This window comes from Equus quagga, chromosome 1 (genome assembly GCF_021613505.1).
Source record: "Equus quagga isolate Etosha38 chromosome 1, UCLA_HA_Equagga_1.0, whole genome shotgun sequence".
Taxonomy (NCBI): Eukaryota; Metazoa; Chordata; class Mammalia; order Perissodactyla; family Equidae; genus Equus; species Equus quagga.
Genome location: NC_060267.1, coordinates 59,116,287 through 59,140,099, shown reverse-complemented (window position 1 = coordinate 59,140,099; position 23,813 = coordinate 59,116,287). Strand labels below are relative to the sequence as shown.

Genomic DNA, 23,813 nt, shown 5'->3' with positions numbered 1-23,813 from the left:
TAAAACTTGAGATATAATGTGCATGCCATAAAATTCACCCTTTTAAAGTGTACAATTCAGTGGTTTTTAAAAAAATTATATTCATAAACCATCACATAAACCAGCCAGCAACCATCACTACTACATAATTCCAGAACATTTTCATCACCCCAAAAGAAACCTGTACCCATTAGCAGTCAGTCCCATTTCCTTTTCCCCTAGGACCCCAGCGACCACTAATCTACTTTCTGTTTCTACAGATTTGCCTATTCTCGACATTTCATATAAATGAAATCATATAATATGCGGTCTTTTGTGACTGGCTTCTTTCACTTAGCATAATGTTTTCAAGGTTCATCCATGTCACGGCATGTGCCTGTACTTCATTCCTTTTCATGGCTGAATAATACTGCATTGTGTGGATATACTACCTTTTATTTATCCATTTATCAGTTAGTTGATGATATTTGAGTTGTTTCCACTTCTTGGCTATTATAAATAATGCTCTATGAACATTCAGGTACAAGTTTTTGTGTTCACATGTGTTTTCATTTCTCTTGGGAATAAACCTAGGAGGGGAATTGCTGGGTCATATGACAACTTTGTGTTTAACTTTTTCAGGAACTGCCAAACTGTTTTCCAAAATGACTGCATCATTTTACATCCCCATCAGCAATGGATGAAGGTTACAATTTCTCTATATCCTTGCTGATGCTTTTTATCGTCTAGTCATCTTTTTGATTTTAGTTATCCTAGTGGTGTGAAGTAATATCTTGAGGTTTTGATTTGCATTTCCCTGATGGCTAATGACACTGAACATCTTTTCATGTGCTTATTGGCCATTTGTTCTCTGACTTCTGGCTATGTGTTAATGTAGGGTTAAGCCAAAATGGCCTAATAAAATAGCGTTTTCTCCAATCTATTTCTTCTTTAAAATATTTTTCTGATCTGCCCCTTCCCCATCTCATCTCCTGTCCTATTCCCCCAAACCCTTTATATATCCAGGTTTAAGAGGAGAAACCCCAGAGGGTGTGGATGTGGTTTTCCTTTCTAGTACCAGCAGACCAGAGCCACTCTCTCTTTCTGGTACATCTCAAATCCTAGGGGATGAAACTAGGGTAAGAGAAGGTAGGGGGAGATAGCCTTGGGGATTCTAATCTTGTGGATAATAGAGGAGGGTATCAAACAGTCCCCTCAACAGCCCAGGTCTGGCACTCTCTGCTCCAGGCCATAAAAGCAGTCTGTTCCTATCATGGTGAGTGGGGTGGGGTCTCCTGTGTCAGCAGGCCCTATTCTGAAGCAAATTCTAGGTCTGACCATGGGACCTCCTGAGCCAGGAATCATAGAGAGAACTATTCTGATTGTGGTAAGTGCTCTCACAGACACAATCCTTGTCATGCCCCTGGGATCCTGTGCCGTCCAACTCCTTGACATAGAAGTTGGAAATGTGGTCAGTAAGAATCCCACAGAATGAGGTAGTTTTTATTGTTCTATCAATGAAAGAGACACAGACACCAATATATAGCCATACAAAAACACACCGACACAGGGACACATATGTAGACACATATCCAGATACACAGAACCGCCCACAGCTTCCCCCCCCTGCAACCCAAACACTTACATCTAAATGTTCCATGGTCACATCTCCGAGGGATCTACAGGATGGATGAAGCAGCTGACAAACGATGGTGTCTGCACCCTTGCAGAACAACATTACCCGATCTTCAGGTGTCCTCACTAAGGAGAAGCAAATTAAGCAAAGTAGCTACAGAGGCCCATTGTTACAAGAACTTGTCTAGGCCACTGAGAGATGTCAGGAAGCTGTTCCCATGACATTTGTTCCTGATATGTTTGGGGGCTAAGCACTCAAAGAGTGGTCACACAGGATAAGTGATACAGTAAGGGCTGGTAAGAGTGAGAGAGGACCTCATGGAACCAGTTCTTCCATGGGTTCAATATCACCTGTGGAAGACTCTGACGCAGAATCACATTTAGCTTCTCAAGTCCAAGTTCCAGACCAAGGCCTACACCTAGTAAGGACCAAGGATGAAGAATGACCTTCCTCTTCAGTCAGAGGCCCAAAGTAATTGAGAGCAAGATAGTATGAATTTCCCCTATATTGTCTGCCCCTATCTTTTACTCCAAGTTCAGGCTTTACATATTTATTCTCTGTTCTTATCTTGGCTTTGAGGATTCTAACAAGCTACTACCCAGGAATACTGAAGAAGGGCCCTAGCATAAGGTAGCAAGCCCCAATATGTGTAAAAGAGAAAATATAAAGGATATGTGAGAGAGAAAGTGGGAATGGCTGTGTGCTTGTCTTGGAGGCATAGTACCTGTGAGAAGGCATGTGGGTAGGAGACAACATTTGTGTGTAGATGAAGAGAAAGTCAACATGTAAACATGTATGAAAGACAAATAACAGAAGAAGACCGACTAGAAGGGGCACTCACCAATAACAGACATCCTCTTGCGCACATTGTCGAAGTCCAAGATAGCCAGCAGTTGGTAGACTTTGGTTTCCCCCATCTCGACTACCGTGATTGTCTCAGATGTGCGAGAACGGAATGCAAAGCCAAAGTTCCTGGCAGCAGTGACCAGGGCACCTTCATCTGGGGACTGAGCCTGGTACACCAGCTCACCTGGTAGGAGAGAAGAGGGCAGCCAGAGGCCACAGAGATGTGCAGCTGAAGTCCACCCAGAAGTCACACTGTCTTCCAAGTGGCTTACATAAAAATGGAGCCCAGGAGGGGACATCTTTCTTCAAAGCTTCCTCACGAGTCTGGCCCTAAAAGGCCAGGTTACATAGATCAGGTCAGTTTTTTTTTCCCAATATCTTCAACTCATTTCACAGACCCGAGTTAGTATACAGGGGTACATGGTACACGCATGTATACAAACGAACAAAACATAGGCAGTTACTTTCCAACTTTAGTGGGTAAAGATGGCTCAGGGGGCTTGAAATGCAGGTTCCTGGGCACTACTCAAACTTACGGAATCCAGAATCACAAAACCTGGGAGGAGGGCCTAGGAAATCGAATTTGTAACAACTCTCCAGGGTGAGTCTCATGCAGGTGGTCTTGCATAAAGTGCTCCTGCATAAGACTGGCCAGACTTTGCTAAACACTGCTGCCAGAAAGCAAGATGGATTGTTTAGTTAACAATGAAAAAATACATATGCGTGAGTATTGTCACCTTTGAAACTCTCACTCTGGGAAGCTAAATGACTCCCTCTATTGAATCAGTCTTTCAATGTGATATTACTCAAGACATTTCTGGAACTCCTCTTTTTTGAACATCACCACTACCTGAGGTATATTTTGGATTATTTCTCCTCTGAAGGTCAATTTGCTTTTGAAGAAGGGTGACGCATCATCAGAGTCTTATACTTGTGAATAACGTAGGTGGGGGAGTATAATTTTAGGTCAGATATAAGATGTATCTATGGGACAATAAGACTATTTTCTTATGTGTTTCCTACCTTGTCACTCAAGGCAGTAAACAAAGAAAAGTCCAAATATGCTTCAAGTAATGGCAACTTGTTGGAATGTCAGGCCCAGAGAGGCGTGTGGCGGGGTGGGAGCCCTTGGGACCAGGAGACATGAGATTTGGGGTCTTATCTCACCTCTGCCCTTCTTAAAGGATTTTAGGCCAGTCATTTAAGCTCTTTTACCTTCAGTTTCCTTCTATATAAAACTGGCATCATTTTTCTTGTTCTGTTTACCTCAGAGGGCTGTTGTGAAGATTGTAGGAGATAATATAAATGAAAGAAATTTGTAAAACTGTAAAGTAATACACAAATATAAGGTGTTACTAATGGTAGTATTACTTTAAGAGTACAGTGACTTTAAAGGATGTGATTTCTTTGGTTGCCTAAATTGTTTGTTAAGAAAAAAGAGTCTTCTTAATTTATAATCAGTCATTTCTCATTCATTGTTTCTAAAAACGGTCTGGATAAATTCATGGATGACACAGTCATATTTGATTACTAAAGAAACTAGGATATATGGAGATACCTTTGTGGACAGATCTTTGGGATCCCTCTCCCTGGTCTAACACGTGAATCTAACAAGAAAAGTGCATGGATTTTAAGTCAGTAGAATAAAATCCACGCTGCCCTATGAAGCGGCCATGCAGGCCACCTTCAGCCATGTCAAAACGACATTGAACCCCACACCTCATGACTGGAGACGCCAGCTGGACAGATCCACAACAGGAAGGGATAAAGGGGTACCTTGCTCTCACATTTCACAGGTGCATTTCTTAGAGATTGAATGAATAACTAGTGACCCTGGTCCTTGCCTCCCTCCACCTTGCCTCCCTCCACACATAAAGTCAGCATCTCTGAACTTGTTTGATGGATAATGAAGGAATTCTTCTTCTTCTTCTTCTTTTTTTTTTTTTGAGGAAGATTATCCCTGAGCTAACTGCTGCCAATCCTCCTCTTTTCACTGAGGAAGACTGGCCCTGAGCTAACATGCATGCCCATCTTCCTCTAGTTTATATGTGGGACGCCTACCATAGCATGGCTTGTCAAGCGGTGCCATGTCTGCACCCGGGATCCGAACCGGCAAACCCCAGGCCTCCGAAGCAGAATGTGTGCACCAGGGGCCCCGGAATTCTTCTTTACGTTACCTTCAATGTATAATCCAGGGAAAAGCTCAGATGTACTCTACCCCTTTTTAAAAAAATCTAGTTGTAGGGTCGGACCGATGGCACAGCGGTTATGTTCGCACGTTCTGCTTTGGCGGCCCGGGCGGCCCATGTATAAAGTAGAGGAAGATGGGCACGATGTTAGCTCTAGTTGTAAGCTTTTTCTTTTCCTCTTCCCTGCACGTACACCAGTCTGTGAGAGATCCAAGCTGCACTTAAACTCCACCCCCCGGAGCCGTTCCAGGAGAGCGCTCTGCTGAAATGTGTTCTCAGGGTTCAAACTCCTCATGCTGATTACTGAATAAACTCCTTCACTAGCATCACCCAGACTCTTTATTTCAGTCAACACCTTTAAATTGTGAAACAAAAAGATGATTCAACTCATCATTCAAGAAGTCTTGTCAGAGATAATAGGGCTGATCTTGGGGACAATTCAGATGAATTCTGTGACAGAACATCACAGAGTCTCAAAAGCAAAAGCTCCCTAGACAGCATCAAGTTTGACCCCTAGCCAATTAGTGACTCTCCTTTAAGACCAACAGGTTGTTTTCTTCTTGAATAGTTTCAGTGACTAAGCAGCTCACTACTTATTTTGATTATCCATTCCATTGCTGGACAACGCTCCCTATTAGAAAGTTCTTTCTTAGATTAAGGCACTACAAATTACACCAAACCACCCCCACCTCCAAGCAGCCCAGACTTTATGAGATAGGCTCAGTCCACAAGGCCTCAGGCCCCTCCTCACCTTCCACTTTCTCTTCTGACATCACAGTATGACACAATGAGAGCAAGAGGAAAAACAAGTGCACCCGGCCATCTCCCCTTTTCACTGCTTCCACCAAAGTCTTGTCATAAAATGAAAACTTAGGATCAGCCAGTTTGTTGTAGGAAAAGTCGACCTTTTCTGTTTTCTGGAATACATAAGCCAGCACAAACTTCTCAGCAGCAGCTTAACACATTATAGAAGGTCAATTTGGGGGCAATTTCTGGAATGTGATGAGAACTCATAGGAGGACAGGAAGAGAAAAGCAAGATAAATGGAGGAGACCGTGTGGTGGTTTCTAAGCCCTTTGTAGCTCTGACCTGGACCATCCATTCACTCGGGCTGGAAAAGACCATCCCACAGGAGACAAGCTCAGCACTGCTGGGTAGACCCTTCTTGCCCCCTTTCTACCCCAGCTATCCTGAATGATCAGTGGTCATCTTCTGGCTCTACTCTTCCAAGTCCCAAATCCGTGATAATCAAACCTAAGGATTTGAGGGGATAACTGTTCCCTCTAGTAAATAGCATCTGGAAAAGCCCTGTCTCTGCCTGTCCTCTGCCTGATTGGCGAGCTGGGAAGGGAACTGAGTCCTAGGTCCAGTGGTATCACTGTGTTGCACTATTCCTATTTAACCCCACAAGAGGGCTAGAGAGGAATATTCCAAGATCGAGGCAAGGCTGTAGAATAAAGCTTCAGTCCATGTTGTTCACAGACGTAAATTTGAGCCATTTTACTTGACCTGTCAGCATACCTGATTCCTTCTTGCCTCTAACCCTCATAGTCACTGACCTTGCCTCAATATTTGGACCTAATATTCACTACCATTTTCCCAGCTATGAGCTCGGCTCCTTTACATATTGACTCTCATTCTTCATTTCAGCTAGGCTGCTGGTAGCTACCTTGAGTAAACATTTTTTATGGCTCGGTTTGGCCCTGAGACTCTCTCATCCCCACTCTGGAGTCAACGTCATTAACGGATTTCCCTAGCCCATACCAGAACTCTCAAGGATATTTTTCCAGCTCTTTGTAGTTGTGGTGCTACCTGGACTGGGCCCCAATATGTCAAGTACAGACACTTGAGTGCTTGGTGCTATGTTGGAGAAAGGGAAGTTTGTAGTGAGCTACAGTGGCTCTTTCCTACATCCCATCTAGAGGGAGTTTTGTCATGGTAGTGAGGAAGTATGGTTAGGGCCAGAGCCAAGCCCAAGACCTGGCAACCACAGAGCTGTGAGCTCTGGGAAGTTTGTGGGTTCAGTAATTTAAGATAACTCATTAATTAGATAGCATGCCCTGATTAATTAGATAGCAGGCTTTTCTAAAATTGGGCCCTTGCACTGTCACATTCTTTGAAACTGGAAGCTGGTGAGTGATGAGAGATAAGTTGGAGAGGTAGATATGAAGCAGATCCTACATTACCATCTTTTTTTTTTTTTTTTTTTTTTTGCTGAGGAAGATTCACCCTGAGCTAACATCTGTTGCCAATCTTCCTCTACTTTGTATGTGAGCTGCCATCAGAGCATGGCCACTGATAGATAAGTAGTGTAGGTCCGTGCCTGGGAACCGAACCTGGGCCACCAAAGTAGAATGCGTCAAACTTAACCACTAGGCCACCAGGGCTAGCCCTACATTACCATCTTACATGCAACAGGAAGTCATAGCAACTTTCTGCTGGAAGTGACAGAATCAAATTTCTGTCAGAGAAAGTCCTTTGGTAGCAGCATGGAGAATATACTGGAAACTAGCAAGATGAGAAGCAAGGAGACCAGTTAGGAGGCCATTCCGTAAACCACAAGAGAAATGAAGTAGTGACAATAAATATTAAATTAAGGGGATGGTTTGAAAACACAGGGAGCTAGAATTGATATGACATGGCTATGAGGAGTGAAATAGGGAAAGAGTCAAGAGTGATTTTATGTTTCCTAATTGGCCCTAGACAGATGTTACGACTGTTCATTGACATAGGATACCCAGCAGGAGCAGGATTTTTTATTTTATTTATTTATTTATTTATTTCCTTTTTCTCCCCAAAGCCCCATGGTACATAGTTGTGTACTTTTAGTTGTGGGTCCTTCCAGTTGTGGCATGTGGGGTGCTGCCTCAACGTGGCCTGATGAGCGGTGCCATGTCCTCCCAGGATTTGAACTGGCAAAACCCTGGGCCGCCGAAGCGGAGTGCGTGAACTTAACCACTCGGCCACGGGGCTGGCCCCAGGAGGAGGTTTTCGATAGACTGAATTGGAGACACCTGAAGGATATACAAGTAGTAATGAAAGCAAGCATATATAGTTTTGAAGCTCAGGTAAGAGATCTGAGCTAGTTTCTAATCTCTCTTTCCAGACAAGTAATGTTTGAGAACATTCGACCTGGCTGGGTACAGGACTGAGGCAGAGCTGGCTTGGAGCTGCAGTACAGCACGGTCTGAGAGGCAGCATTCATGGATAACTCTGAAATTGAAAGCCAAACAACCAGTTAAACAAGGTTGAAAGGCAAATCCAGGTACTAGACAAAAGGATGGAAACTGGGGATATCAGATGTGAAGAAGTGGATTCAGAATGGAGGATAAAGGTGGCAAGTGAGGAAACTCTGAGATCCTGTGAGATAGCCATAGACGGTTTTTTAGGATATCTTCAGCTTCGGCCATAGGTTGCAGGGAGCTATCAAGGGTTCCTTGGACACGTGGATTTGGAGACCACCAATAAGTAGGTGGTAGTTAAAGCCATGTAAATACACGAGATTATCCAGGAGACTATACAGATGGAGAAGAGGTACAATAATAGAGCTTGGAGAACCTATAGCCAAAGAGATGAAAAAAAGCAATCAGACAGGAAGAAAAAACAAGAAGAGAGTTATTTAACAGAAGCCAACAGACAAGAGAGTTTTAAGAAAAAGTGGAGTTTAATTGTTTTAAGTGTAAAATCTGAAGAGAAACTGGGTAACAACTTTTTGACCTAACAACAAGGTAGTCATTAGTGACCTTGGCTATGAGAGATTGAGGGGCACGACAGGACAGAGTCTGACTCACCGAGTGGGCTGAAGCATGAAGGGATGGTGAGGAGTGAGGGGCTGCTCTAAGTGCCTGTTTACTTACATGGCTCCTCCTCTAGTCTGCCAGCTCTTTGAAGGCAGGGAACAAGTCTCTTTTGTTTTCCTTGAATCTTTAGCACTTACTTAGAGTCTGACATCTGGTTGATACTCAATAAATATTTTAGACTGACTGGTGGAGACAGATAATGGCTAGAAGGTAATGCAGGATGAAGGAAAGTTTCCAAATGGTTTTAAAAAATATGAATAAAAATAAAATACAAAAATTTAGCAGCAGTTAACCCTGGCTAAGGGTTATTTTAACCCATTTCTTTTAAATTAATACTCTAGTTTTTAGAGCAGTCTTAGGTTTGCAGAAAAATTGAGCAGAAACTACAGAGAATTCCTGTATACTCCCTCTCTCCTTTCCACTCCCGTTTCCCCTATTAACATCCTACATTAGTGGGGTACATTTATTATAATCAATGAACCAACACTGCTACATTATTATTAACTAAAGTCCATCGTTGACATTAGGGTTCACTCTGTGTTGTACGGTTCTATGAGTTTTGACAATTGTATGATGTAATGAATCCACCATGACAGTATCACACAGAATAGATTCACTGCCCTAAAAATATCCTATGAGCCACTGCTTCATCCTTCTTTCCACCCCTCCCCAAACCCCTGGCAAACACTAACCTTTTTCCGTCATCATAGTTTTGCCTTTTCCAGAATGCCATAGTTGGAATCATACAGAATAAAGCCTTTTCAGTTTGGCTTCTTTCACTTTGCAATATGCTCTGAAAGTTCTTCCTTTTTGTGCGTGTATGGCTTGATAGCTCATTTCATTTTATTGCTGAATATTATTCCATTGTATGAATATATTAAGTCTTTTTTAAAGAAAGGGAAGACTTGAGATGAGGGGAAAGAATCATATAAGCAGATTAAGTTTCAGATATTAAGAAGAGAGAATAGAGATTGACTGAGGTTCCTGAAGAAGTAGGAAGGGATAGAATCTACAATATATAAGAGATTGGTACTGAAAGAAGAAGTGATACCTTTTTTGAGACCAAAGGAAAGGAGGTAAAGGTGGGTTCTGATCTATGTATAGAAAAGGATATTTAGCTGAGAGTTTGGGTTTTTCTCAGTAAAGTAGAAGGCGACATCATCTGCTGCACATTGGGGAGAGGGGTATGTGGTAGAAGGCCTGAGAGTGGTGAATTTTGGAATAGCTAATATGAAGAATTAAGTATGAAGCTGATCACAAGTAGGTAAGAAATTATCCAAGGGGCACTGGAAGCCCAGAAGAGGTTGGAGTCGCTGAATTTTTAATGCTTTTGTGATCTCCAAAAAGTGCTTAGCACTCTGAGATTAGAAACAGAGAAGGATAGATGGTTTGGTTAATACAAGGTTAAGATTTGTTAGATGAGCAGAGAAAAAAGAAGATTAGTAAAGCACTGAGGATGTTTATGATCTTGGGTACAGATGGGGGGCAAGATAGGAAAGGAAGTAAAGTCATAAGGGATTGATAGATGGGAGAAAAAGGAGAGCTGAGGGTTTGCAAACCTTCCTAGGAAAGCAGGCATACTGTGAGTCAAGTACCTAGAGAGATGGAGGAATAAGGTTTGTGATAAGAGATCATGACAAAGGAGTTTACAATTTCATAGTAGTACAATTCTGAATGGTGACATGGCAATGGGTGATATAGATTTTTTGAGTCCAAGAGGTCACATATTCTTTCAGCATTTGAAAGCAACTATGGTGATAGATCATCCATAAAGAAGCAAATACTACCCAAGATGCTTGCAGGGATTGGGTACAGAGAGAAAATGAGCTAAGTTTCAAAGTCCTCAATGAATGAGGTGGAGAAGCCAAAAGATTCATAGACGTCAATGACAAGAAGAGTTAAAGAGAAGTATAGCCAGAAGTCATGAGCATCACAAGAAGAAAGATTATACAAGGGAGAAAAAGCAATGGTTTAAAAGTGGCAAAAGATAATGAGGACAATAACTTTGGGCTTTTGGTATGTGGAGTATGAGAGAGAGAGGAAAAGGGATGTTCTCAGGGAAAGTCATGTTTCAATCAAGGCAGGGAGAAGAATATTTATGAAGAGATGAGGCTATAGGTAAATTTGTTTATAAGAGACAAAGAGATAGACATCAGCATCATGGTGGAGTGAGCTCTTTGCTTGGACTCTCACCTCTAATATACAACCAAAAGGACATTCATACACCAACAGAGGACATATACACATCACAAAAGAAGTCTGAGAGACCCATGCAGCCATACGCCTGAAGCTGGTGGTGGGGCTGGATCCCCTGGAGGAAGTGGAAGCTGATCCGCAGGAGCTCCATGGAGAGAGATGGGCCACAGCAGGAGGAAATGCACAGGTGAAAAGGGCAGCTGTCCCCGCCCAGTACCCCAGCCCAAGAATCGTCCAGAGCATGGTGTGGTGAGCATGGTAGTGGTGGCAGGGAAAGTGCGCAGGTGAAGAAAGGTGCCCCATCCCCGCTTGGTATCCCAGCCCCAGAATGTTCCAGAGCACAGTGAGGAAAGCGTGGTAGTGGCGGTGGGAAAAGTGTGTAGTGGCGGCGGGAAAAGTGTGCAGTGGAAGGATGTGCCCCGTCCCTGCCCGGCACTCCACCCACAGGATCACCCGGAGCAAGGAGCAGAGAGCTTGGCGGTGGCTGGAAAAGTGCAGAGCCCCAGAATCGTCCAGAGTATGGCACAGAGAGTGTGGCAGTGAAGGAGGGGAAAGTGCACAGTTGAGTAGAAGTGCCCTGCCCCTGCCCGGCACTCCAGCTCCATTATCACCCGGGGCATGGAGCAGTGAGCTGCTGGGGAAAAGGAATGTACACAGTCCTGCAGTCACCCCTAGCTCCACACAGAGAGACAAGCAGGGGCCGGGGGAAGTGCCAGTGAAAGAGAGTACCCTTCCCCTGGCCCAGATCTGCCATCAATCAGTTGCTCAGAGAGAAAAACAGTCAATGGCCGGAGCTGGGGAGCCCCTGCTCAGGCCAGGCCCAGAATACACAGTGCCTGATCCCCACCAAGTGGCAGTACGTGGCAGCTGTGACCAGATAAGAGCACCATGAGGAAGCAAAAATCCACTCCATCAAGCAGTATGAGTAGGTATAGTAAATCTCCAGACTAGAAGGAAAGTGACAAGTCCCTAGAAACCAACCCCGAAGGCACAGAAATCCATAACCTAGATGACAAAGAATTCAAAACAGCTATCATAAAAAAACTCAATGAGTTACAAGAAAAGACAGAAAGACAAATTAATGAATTAGGGAATGTGCTCACAAAGAAGACTGAAACAATAAGGAAGAATCAATCAGAACTGTTGGAGATGAAAACCACGATGGATGAAATAAAGAAAAATCTGGATTCCCTAAACAAAAGAGCTGAAAATATGGAGGACAGAATCAGCCAGTTAGAGGATAGTACTACAGAAATGCTTCAGAGGGAAGAGAAGAGAGAACTAAGACTAAAAAGAAATGAAGCAGCTCTCAGAGAAATAACTGACTCAATCAGGAAATGCAACAAGATTATAGGTATTCCAGAGGGCGAAGAGAAGGAGAATGCAGCAGAAAGCTTGTTCAAAGAAATAATAGCTGAGAACCTCCCAAACCTGGGGAGGGAGCTGGAAATCCATGTGAAAGAGGCCTCAAGATCTCCTACCTTTGTCAACGTAAAAAGACCCACCCCAAGGCATATAGGAGTGAAACTGGTAAAAGTCAAGGACAAAGAAAATATACTAAGGGCAGCAAGGCAGAAGAAAATAACTTACAAAGGAACTCCTATCAGGCTTTCAGTAGATTTCTCAGCAGAAACCTTACAGGCTAGGAGAGACTGGAATGATATATTCAAAACCCTGAAAGACAAAAACTATCAGCCAAGAATGTTCTATCCAGTGAAAACCTCCTTCAGATAAAACAATAGCTAAGGGAGTTAATTGCCCCCTACAAGAAATCCTCAAGAAGGCCCTCATACCTGAAAAAAAAAAATAGCAAAGGGGCTACAAAGCCCTGAGCAAGGAGATGAATAGGTAGGCAATAATTAGAAAACGGTAGCTCTCTATCAGATCAGGTTAGTAAACACTTAATTTTAACATCAAGGATAAAAAAAAGGAAGACACCAAAACAAAAATGACCTCATCATTTTAACCACAAACTCACAACACAAGATGGAAAAAGATATGACAAAAATAACTTAGAAGGGGAAGAGGAATGGGATGGAATCAGTATACTCTAAGGAAATAAGCAGTTATCAGAAAACGGACTATCTCAACTATTAGATTTTCTATATGAACCTAAGGATAACCACTAAACAATTAGAACAGAGACATTTATGATAAACAAGGAGAAAACAAAGAAAACCTACAAACTACCTAATCAAACTGGTAGTCCGAAATACATGGGAAGAGAAACAAAGGAGATGCAAAAGAACCAGGAAACATGTGATAAGATGGCAATATTAAGCCCTCATATATCAATATTCACTCTAAATGTAAATGGATTGAATTCTCCAATCAAAAGACACACAGTGGTGAGATGGATTAAAGAACAAGACCCAACAATATGCTGCCAGGAAACACATCTCAGTTCTAGAGACAAACACATGCTCAGAGTGAAGGGATGGAAGATGATACTCCAAGCTAATGGCAAACAAAAGAAAGCAGGTGTTGCCATACTTATATCAGACAAAGTAGACTTCAAGATAAAACTGGTAAAGAAAGACAAAGAGGGGCAGTATATAACGATAAAAGGGACTTTCCATGAAGAAGACAGAACACTTATAAACATGTATGCACCCAACAGAGAAGCACCAAAGCACATAAAGCAACTATTAACAAACCTAAAAGGAGATATCAGTGACAACATAGTAATAGTAGGGGACCTCAACAACCCACTTACATCAATGGATAGATCATCCAGACAAAAAGTCAACCAGGAGATAGTGGACTTAAATGAAAAACTAGACCAGATGAACTTAATAGATATATAGAGAGCACTCCACCCCAAAACAGCAGAATATACATTCTTCTCAAGCTCACATGGAACATTCTCAAGCACAGACCATATATTGGGAAACAAGGCAAGCCTTGATACATTTAAGAAGACTGAAATTATCTACTATCTTTTCTGACTATAATGCTGTGAAACTAGAAATCAACTACAAAAAAAAAGCTGGAAAAGGAACAAAAATGTGGAGATTAAACAACATGCTACTGAACAACCAATGGGTCGTTGAAGAAATAAAGGGAGAAATAAAAAAATATTTGGAGACAAACAAGAATGAAAACACACCAGACCAACTCTTATGGGATGCAGCACAAGTGGTCCTAAGAGGGAAGTTTATAGCAATGCAGGCCCACATTAACAAACAATAAAAAGCTCAAATAAACAACCATAAACTACACCTAACAGAATTAGATAAAGAAGAACAAATAAAGCCTAAACTCAGAAGAATGAGGGAAATAATAAAAATTGGGGCAGAAATAAATGAAACTGGAACAAAAAAGACTGTAAAAAAGATCAATGAAACAAGGAGCTGGTTCTTTGAGAGGATAAACAAACCCCTAGCCACACTCACTAAGAAAAAAAGAGACAAGCCTCAAATAAATAAAATTAGAAATGAAAGAGGAAAAATTACAATGGATACCATAGAAATACAAAAGATTATAAGAGAATATTATGAAAAACCACATGCCAACAAACTAGACAATCTAGAAGAAATGGATAAATTCTTAGACTCGTACAACCTCCCAAAACTCAATCAAGAAGAAATAGAGAATCTGAATAGACCAATCATAAGCAAAGAGATTGAAACAGTAACCAAAAACCTCCCCCAAAATAAAAGTCCAGGACCAGATGGCTTCTCTGGAGAATTCTACCAAACATTCAAAGACAACTGATTACCTATTCTTCTCAAACTATTCCAAAAAATTGAGGAAGACAGAAATATTCTTAACACATTCTACAAGGCCAATACAACCCTGATCCCAAAGCCAGACAAGGACAACACAGAAGGAAAATTACAGGCCAATATCACTGATGAACATAGATGCAAAAATCCTCAACAAAATATTGGCAAACTGAATACAGCAATATGTTAAAAAGATCATACACCATGATCAAGTGGGATTCATACAAGGGACACAGGGATAGGTCAACATCCACAAATTATCAAGGTGATAAACCATATTAACAAAAGGAGGAACAAAAACCATATGATCATCTCCAAAGATGTAGAGAAAGCACTTGACAATATCCAACATCCATTCACGATAAAAACTCTCAATAAAATGGGTATAGAAGGAAAATATGTCAACATAATAAAGGCCATAAGACAAATCCACAGCCAACATCATACTCAAGGGGAAAAACTGAAAGCCATCCTGCTGAGAACAGGAACAAGACAAGGGTGCCCACTGTCACCACTCTTATTCAACATAGTACTAGAGGTTTTGGCCAGAGCAATTAGGCAGGAAAAAGAAATAAAAGGAATCCAAATAGGCACTGAAGAAGTGAAACTCTTGCTGTTTGCAGATGACATGATTTTTCCCCCTTTTCTCCTGGTTTTTTTTTTTTTTTTTTTTACTTTTTATTAAGATTATGATAGTTTACAACCTTTTGAAATTTCAGTTGTACATTATTGTTAGTCATGTTGTAGGTGCACCATTTCACCCTTTCTGCCCTCCCCTCACCCCCCATTTCCCCTGGTAACCACCAATCAATTCTCTTTGTCTCTATGTTTAACTTCCACCTATGAGTGGAGTCATACAGAGTTTGTCTTTCTCTGTCTGGCTTATTTCACTTAACATAATACCTTCAAGGTCCATCCATGTTGTTGTGAATGGGACGATTTTGTCTTTTTTTATGGCTGAGTAGTATTCCATTGTATATATATACCATATCTTCTTTATCCAATTATCAGTTGATGGGCATTTAGGTTGCTTCCACATCTTGGCTATTGTAAATATGCTGCAATGAACATAGGGGTGCATAGGACTTTTGGAATTGCTGATTTCAAGTTCTTTGGATAGATACCCAGTAGTAGGATGGCCGGGTCATAAGGTATTGCAGATGACATGATTTTAAATATAGAAAACCCCAAAGAATCCATCAGAAAATTATTAGAAACAATCAACTACAGCAAAGTGGCAGGAATAAAGTCAACTTACAAAAATCAGTGGCATTTCTATACTCTAATAACAGACTAACAGAATAAGAACTCAAGAATACAACCCCATTTACAATTGCAACAAAAAGAAAAAAATATCTAGGAATAAATTTGACCAAGGAGGTGAAAGATCTATACAAGGAAAAGTATAAGACATTACTGAAAGAAATCGATTATGACATAAAGAAATGGAGGGATATTCCTTGTGCATGGATTAGAAGAATAAAGATAGTTAAAATGTCCATACTACCTAAAGCAATCTACAGATTCAATGCAATTCCAATCAGAATCCCAATGACATTCTTTATAGAAATAGAACAAACAATCTTAAAATCCATATGGGGCAACAAAAGACCCCGAATAGCCAAAACAGTCCTGAGAAACAAGAACAAAGCTGGTGGCATCACAATCTCTAATTTCAAAACATATTACAAAGCTCCAGTAATCAAAACAGCATGGGACTGGTACAAAAACAGACAAACAGATCAATGGAACAGAACTGAAAGCCCAGAAGTAAAACCATATATCTATGGACAAATAATGTTCGACAAAGGAGCCAAGAATATACAATGGAGAAAGGAAAGCCTCTTCAATAAATAGTGCTGGGAAAACTGGACAGCCACATGCAAAAAAATGAAAGCAGACCATTATCTTTCTCCAAACACAAAAACAGACTGAAAATGGACCAAAGACTTGAAGGTAAGACCTGAAACCATAAAACTTCTGGAAGAAAATAGAGGCAGTACACTCTTTGACATCAGCCTTAAAAGGATATTTAAAAATATAATGTCCACTCAGACAAGGAAAACAAAAGAAAAAATAAACAAGTGGGACTTCATCAGACTAAAGAGCTTCGGGAAGGCAAAGGAAACCAAGATCAAAATGAAAAAATAACCCACCAACTGGGAGAAAGTATTTGCAAACCATCTATCTTATAAGGCGTTAATCTCCATAATATATAAAGAACTCACACAAATGAACTACAAAAAAACAAACAACCCAATCAAAAAATGGGCAGAGGATATGAACATTTTTCCAAAGAATATATATAGATGGCCAATAGGCACATGAAAAGATGCTCATCACTAATCATCAGGGAAATGTAAATCAAAACTACACTTAGACAGCATCTTATGCCTGTTAGAATGGCTATAATCAGCAAGACAAAAAGTAACAAATGTTGGAGAGGTTGTGGAGAAAAGGGAACCCTCATCCACTGCTGGTGGGAATGCAAACTGGTGCAGCCATTTTGGAAAACAGTATGGAGATTCCTCAAAAAACTAAAAATAGAACTACCATATGACCCAGCTATCCCACTACTGGGTATTTATTCAAAGAACTTGAAATCAACAATTCAAAGAGACTTATGCACTCCTATGTTCACTGCAGTATTATTCACAATAGCCAAGATGTGGAAGCAACCCAAGTGCCCATCAACTGACGAATGGATAAAGAAGATGTGGTGGAGATATATATATATATATATATATATATATATATATATACGATGGAATACTACTCAACCATTAAAAAAAGGACATAATTGTCCCATTCGCAGCCACATGGATGGACCTTGAGGGCATCATGTTAAGTGAAATAAGCCAGACAGAGAAAGATAAACACCATATGACTTCACTCATATGTGGAAGATAAACAAACTTACAGACAAAGAGAACAATTTAGGGATTATCAGGAAGAAGACAAGGGAGGGCGGGCACAAGGGGTGCAGGGGCACATTTATATGGTGTTTGACAAATATTAACGTACAACTGAAATTTCACAATGTTATAAACTATTTAGACCACAATAAAAATTTTTTTTAAAAAAAGGAGAACAAAGATTCCAGTGATCCAGTGGAAAATGTGTTATGGTCAATCGGTAGTGGACGGAAGAGGAAGGAGAAAGAAACTCCAGGGTAACAATTTACTCCCTAGAAGCTATAACTTTGTTTATAGTATTGCCAAGGTCATTAGCAGAGTACCTGGAAGAGGATTTAAGGCAAAATATTAGTTTTCTTTCCCCTTTCCAATCTCTTTGGATGGATAGAGGCAGTAGTTGGGAGCTGGGCTTAGCTGCCTGGTACACAAGTCAAGGGGCAAAGGGTTTGGAATTGGTTTAGGAAGAAAGGGATAGCGTGAGGAGTACCTTGAAGGTAACAGCGGAAGCCCTGTGAAGGGATGCTTACAATCAAATCCATAAACAAAAGCTGAGATCCAATACTGGAGAAAACAGTAAAAACGAACCAGCTAGAAATAGAAAGAATGAACTGGAAGATATTTTTATAACTGTGTGGGTTAGGACTATTGAGTATGTTACAAATCCTGAAGCTAGAAAGGAGAAAGACTGATAGATTTGACCACATAAATTAGAAACTTCTATTATAAAAAACTATAAACAAAAGCCAAAAGAAAAAAATGAGAAAAATAATGGTAATGTATGTGCCTGACAAAGGAAGAGTTGTTATTTTTACTATATAAACAGTACTTTTAAATAAGAAAAAAAAAAGGGCAAAGAATAAGAAAAGGCAATTCACAAAATAAGTATAAATGGGTAATAAACTGACTGGGAAGGGGAAGGAAAATAATAATTCAGATTGCTTGGAAGATGGTGGCACAGGAGGGCTCGGAATGCACCTACTCTCACAGACACAACAAATTTACAACTACCCTTGGAACAATGATCCCTGAGAGAGATCCAGAAACTGGATAAAAGAACCCCCACAACAAGGGGACAGTGCTGACTGAGGGGGAAGAGGCAGAAATTCCTTCTGAAGAGGAAAAAAGCCACATTCCAGTGGTGGTATTGCATGGCCAGCTGGGAGCAATGCAAAGGCACAGAGCCTTCCCTGGTGCCACAGAGGATCTGAGCAGCGGAGCTTTCCCACAATAAGCAGCTTCAGGACTCAGCACGACCGAGACGACTGTCATAACATCTGGCTTTGCTGGCTACTAACAACAATGGGGAGCACCCCCAGAAAAGCTACTGAACATAAGAGAAAGAAAAGCCTGCTCTTAAAGGGCCCACACACAAAATCACCAGAAAGAAAGGTGCACAGTCCTCTGGTGAAAAGAGACTCACTTGATAGGCTCTGGGTACATCTCAGGGAGGCAGAAGATGGCTGGGACCATCTCCCCAAGGACTGAGACATTGGCAGCAGCCATTATTGTGACCTAACACAGGCATGCTGACATAGATGCTGGCAGACATCATTGGAGTTCTTCCCCTGGCCTGTTAGCACAGAAGTTTGCCCGGCCTGCTAGAGCACTGATTTAATCCAGCTCAGCCAGGGCAGGCAACCTACCCTAGGAATGGGCCCCACCCACCAGCAAGCCCTCAGGCAACTTGTGGCCTGCATAGGTGGGATGTGTGAGATCTCTGCAGCAGGGCAAGTGAGTCTGCCTCTGAGGGCAGAGCATGCATGAGGGGCAGGCCTGGGTAGGCAGAGTATGTGGGGCCTCTGCAGTGGGGCGAGTGGGTCCACTTTAGTGGGGCATGTGCACAGGGCAGGACTACATGGACAGGGCATGTGGGCCTGCAGGCAGTGGGGCTTGTCAGCTGCAGCAGACTTGTGCTTCACAAACAGCAATATAGGGATCTGCCCCACCTTCCAATGCCTGAAACAACTGTGCACTGCCAAACCTGAGGCTGGCCCCACCCAGTTGCACTACTGAAAGAGCTGACAACAGCCTTGCAGGCTGTAGGACTACAGCAATTGTGAGCCCCTGAGCATAGCAACCAGCTACACTGGGGGCCTACTCACTTAACAGAGAAACTGCAGCAGTAATGTGTTATTAGACCTTGCAAACAACTGTGCTGGGGCTCCCCCTGCCCAATAAAGTGACTGAAGGGACCATAACAGCCACACACAGCTGAGCCTTACAATCAGCCAGCCAGTCAGGGGGACAGCTTAGCCTCCGCATGCACCTACAGAAACAGCAACCTTGCCACAACAGAAGGACACATGTAGCCCACACAGAGGACACTTCTGGAACATTTGGAACTGGTGACAAGAGGGAAGCACACTGCTGGGCCTCATAAGGCATCTCTTACATAAGGCCACTTCTTCAAGATCAGGAGATGCAGCTGATCTATGTAAAACATAGATATAAGCACAGAGAAACAGGCAAAATGAGGAGACAAAGGAATATGTTCCAAATAAGGGAACAGGACAAATCCTCAGAAAACAAACTAAACAAAACAGAGATAAACGATCTACCTGATGTACAAACTAATAGTCATAAGGATGCTTACTGATCTTGGGAGAAGAATTGATGAATACAGTGAGAACTTCAACAAAGAATTGGAAAATATAAAAAAGAACCAAGCAAAAGTGAAGAATACAATAATGGAAATGAAAAAATCACTACATTGAATCAACGGCAATGTAGAACAGACAGTGAGCTGGACAAAAGACTAGAGGAAATCACCCAAGCTGAACAGATAAAAGAAAAAAGAATTTTTCAATTCTTTTCAGAACGAGAAGAGTCTAAGGGAACTCTGGGACAATATCAAGCACATTAACATCCACATTATAGGTGTCCCAGAAGCAGAAGAGAAAGACAAAGGGGCGGAAATTTGAAGAAATAATAGCTGAAAATTTTCCTAACCTAAGGAAGGAAACAGACATCCAGGTACAGGAAGCACAGAGAGCACCAAACAAGATGAACCCAAAGAGACCCACACCAAAATATCAAGAACTAAAGACAAAGAGATAATCCTAAAAGTTACAAGAGAAAGGCAACCAGTGACCTATAAAGGAAACCCCATAAAGCTATTGGCAGACTTCTCAGCAGAAACTTTACTGGCTAGAAGGAAGTGGCATGATATATTTAAAGTGCTGAAAGGAAAAAATGTACAGCCAAGAATACTCTACCTGGTAAGGTTATCACTCAGAATGGAAAGACAGATAAAGAGTTTTCCAGACAAAAACTAAAGGAGTTTAGCACCAAGAAACCAACCTTTTAAGAAATACTAAAGGGATTTATTTAAGTGGAAAAGAAAAGACCACAAATAGGAATAAGAAAATTTAAAACAATAATAATAAAATCACTGCTAAAGGCAAATATACAGTAAAGGTAGCAGATACCCACCTATGAAGCTAATATGAAGGTCAAAAGACAAAAGTACTAAAATTATCTATTTCCAAGATAAGAGGTTAATGGATATATACACACACAAAAGAGACTAAATATGATATCAAAAACATAAAATGTGGAGGAGAGGAGTAAAAGAGTAGAGCTTTTAGCAAGAGGTCAAACCAAAGAGACCCTCAACTTAATACAGATTGCTATTTACATAGGTCATTATATATGAACTTCATGGTAATCACAAACCAGAAACCTATAATAAATACACAAAAATTAAGAGAAAGGAACCCCAAAATACTACTAAAATAAGATGTCAAACGACAAGGGAAGAGAGCAAGAGAAGAAAGGAACAGAGAACTACTAAAACACCCAGAAAAAAAGTAACAAAATGGCAATAAGTACATACTTATCAATAGCTACTCTGAAGGTCAATGAACTAAATGCTCCAATCCGATAGGCTGATTTGATACAAAAACAAGACCCATATACATACTGCATACAAGAGGCACACTTCAGACCTAAAGACAGTCACAAACTGAAAGTGAAGGGATGGAAAAAGATACTCCATGCAAATGGCAATGAAAAGAAAGCTGGGGTAGCAGTACTTATATCAGACAAAATAGACTTTAAAACAAAAACTGTTAACAAGAGACAAAGAAGGGCACTACACAATGATAAAGGGAACAATCCAACAAGAGGATATAACACTTGTAAATATCTATGCACCCAACATAGGAGCACCTAAATATATAAGCAATTATTAACAGACATAAAAGGAGAAATGGACCACAACACAATATAGTAGGGGACTTTAATACTCCACTTACACCAATGGATAGATCATCCAAACAGAAGATCAATAAGGAAACATTGGCCTTCACTGACACATTAGATCAGTTGGATTTAGTAGATACATACAGAACATTCCATCCCAAAACTGTAGAATACATATTCTTTTCAAATGCACATGCAACATTCTCCAGGATTGATCACATATTAGATCACAAAAAGAGTCTCAACAAATTTAAGAAGAGTGAAATAATACCAAGCATCTTTTCTGACCACAACAGTAGGAAACTAGAAGTCAACTACAGGAAGAAAAGTGGAAACCCATAAATATGTGGTGATTAAACAAAAGGCTACTGAACAACGATTGGGTCAATGAAGAAATCAAAGGAGAAATCAAAAAATATCTGGAGACAAATGAAAATGAAAATGTGATGTGCCAAAATTTATGAGATACAGGGGCCGGCCCCGTGGCTGAGTGGTTAAGTTCATGCGCTCCACTGCAGGAGGCCCAGTGTTTCATCAGTTCGAATCCTGGGCGCGGACATGGCACCACTCATGCAGCCATGCTGAGGCAGCATCCCACATGTCACAACTAGAAGGACCCACAACTAAGAATATACAACTATGTACCGGGGTCTTTGGGGAGAAAAAGGAAAAAAATAAAATCAAAAAAAATTTATGAGATACAGCAAAAGTGGTTCGAAGAGGGAATTATATAGCAATACAGGCCTACCACAAGAATCAAGAAAAATCCCAAATAAACAATCTAACAGTACACCCAATGAACTGGAAAAAAAAGAACAAACCAAGCCCAAAATCAGTAGAAGGGAGGAAATAATGAAAATCAGAGCAGAAGTAAATGAAACAGAAACTAAAAAAGCAATAGAAAAAAATCAATGAAACTAAGAGCTGGTGTTTTGAAAAGATAAACAAACTTGACAAACCTTTAGCTAGACTTACCAAGAAAAAAAGGAGGAGGGCTCAAATAAATAAAATCAGAAACAAAAGAGAAGAAATTACAATGGACACCTCAGAAATACAAAAGATTATAAGAGAATACTATGAAAAGCTATATGCAAACAAATTGGATAATCTAGAAGAAATGGATAAATTCTTAGAATCATACAACCTTCCAAAACCGAATCAAGAAGAAACAGAGAATTTCTATAGACCAATCACCAGTAAGGAGATCGAAACAGTAATCTAAAACCTCCCAAAAAATAAAAGTCCAGGATCACATGGTTTCCCTGGTGAATTCTACCAAACATTCAAAGATGACTTAATACCTATCCTTCTCAAACTCTTCCAAAAAATTGAAGAGGAGAGAAGGCTTCCTAACTCATTCTATGAGGCCAGCATTACCCTGATATTACAACCAGACCAGGACAACACACAAAAAAGAAAGTTACAGGCCCATATCACTGATGAACATCGGTGCAAAAATCCTCAACAGAATACTAGTAAATCGAATACAACAATACATTAAAAAGATCATACACTATGACAAGTGGGATTTATCCCAGGGATGCAGGGATGGTTTAACACCTGCAAATCAATCAAGATGATACACCACATTAACAAAATAAGGAATAAAAATTGCATGATCATCTCAATAGAGCAGAGAAAGCATTTGACGAGATACAGCATCCATTTATGACAAAAACTCTGAATAAAATGGGTATGGAAGGAAAGTACCTCAATATAATAAAGGCCATATATGACAAACCCACAGCTAATATACCATTCAATGGAGAAAAACTGTAAGTTATCCTTCTAAGAACAGGAACCAGACAAGGATGCCCACTGTCACCACTCTTATCTAACATAGTATTGGAAGTCCTAGCCAGAGCAATCAGGCAAGAAAAAGATATAAAAAGGATCCAAATTGGAAAGGAAGAAGTGAAACTGTCACTATTTGAAGATGACATGATTTTATAAATAGAAAACCCTAAAGAATCCACCAAAAAACTTTTAGATTCAATAAACGAATTCCGTAAAGTTGTGGGATACGAAATCAACATACAAAAATCAGTTGTTTTTCCATACACTAATAATGAAGTAGCAGAAAAAGAAATCAAGAATACAATCCCATTTATAATTGTAACAAAAAGAATAAAATACCTAGGAATAAATTTAACCAAAGAGGTGAAACATCTCTACACTGTAAACTATAAAACATTGTTGAAAGAAACTGACGAAGACACAAAGGAATGGAAAGATCTTCTGTGCTCTTGGATTGGAAGAATTAACATAGTTAAAACGTCCATACTTCCTAAAGCAATCTACAGATTCAATGCAATCCCTATCAAAGTTCCAACAACACTTTT

General features: G+C 40.6%; 1 protein-coding gene across 20 annotated transcripts in view; it reads right to left on the bottom strand.

Annotated features, from left to right (window-relative positions):
- The window catches only part of LOC124247772 (phospholipid-transporting ATPase FetA-like), a 130,092-nt gene that overhangs the window by 13,817 nt on the left and 92,462 nt on the right, over positions 1-23,813 (bottom strand). For all 20 annotated transcript variants that reach the window (XM_046677472.1, XM_046677552.1, XM_046677448.1 and 17 more), the window contains 3 exons: positions 5,381-5,546; positions 2,436-2,624; positions 1,604-1,719 (listed from right to left, as the gene is read on the bottom strand). In XM_046677472.1, the coding sequence (XP_046533428.1) occupies positions 1,604-1,719; positions 2,436-2,624; positions 5,381-5,546 (471 nt within the window). The remainder of the gene's footprint in view (positions 1-1,603; positions 1,720-2,435; positions 2,625-5,380; positions 5,547-23,813) is intronic.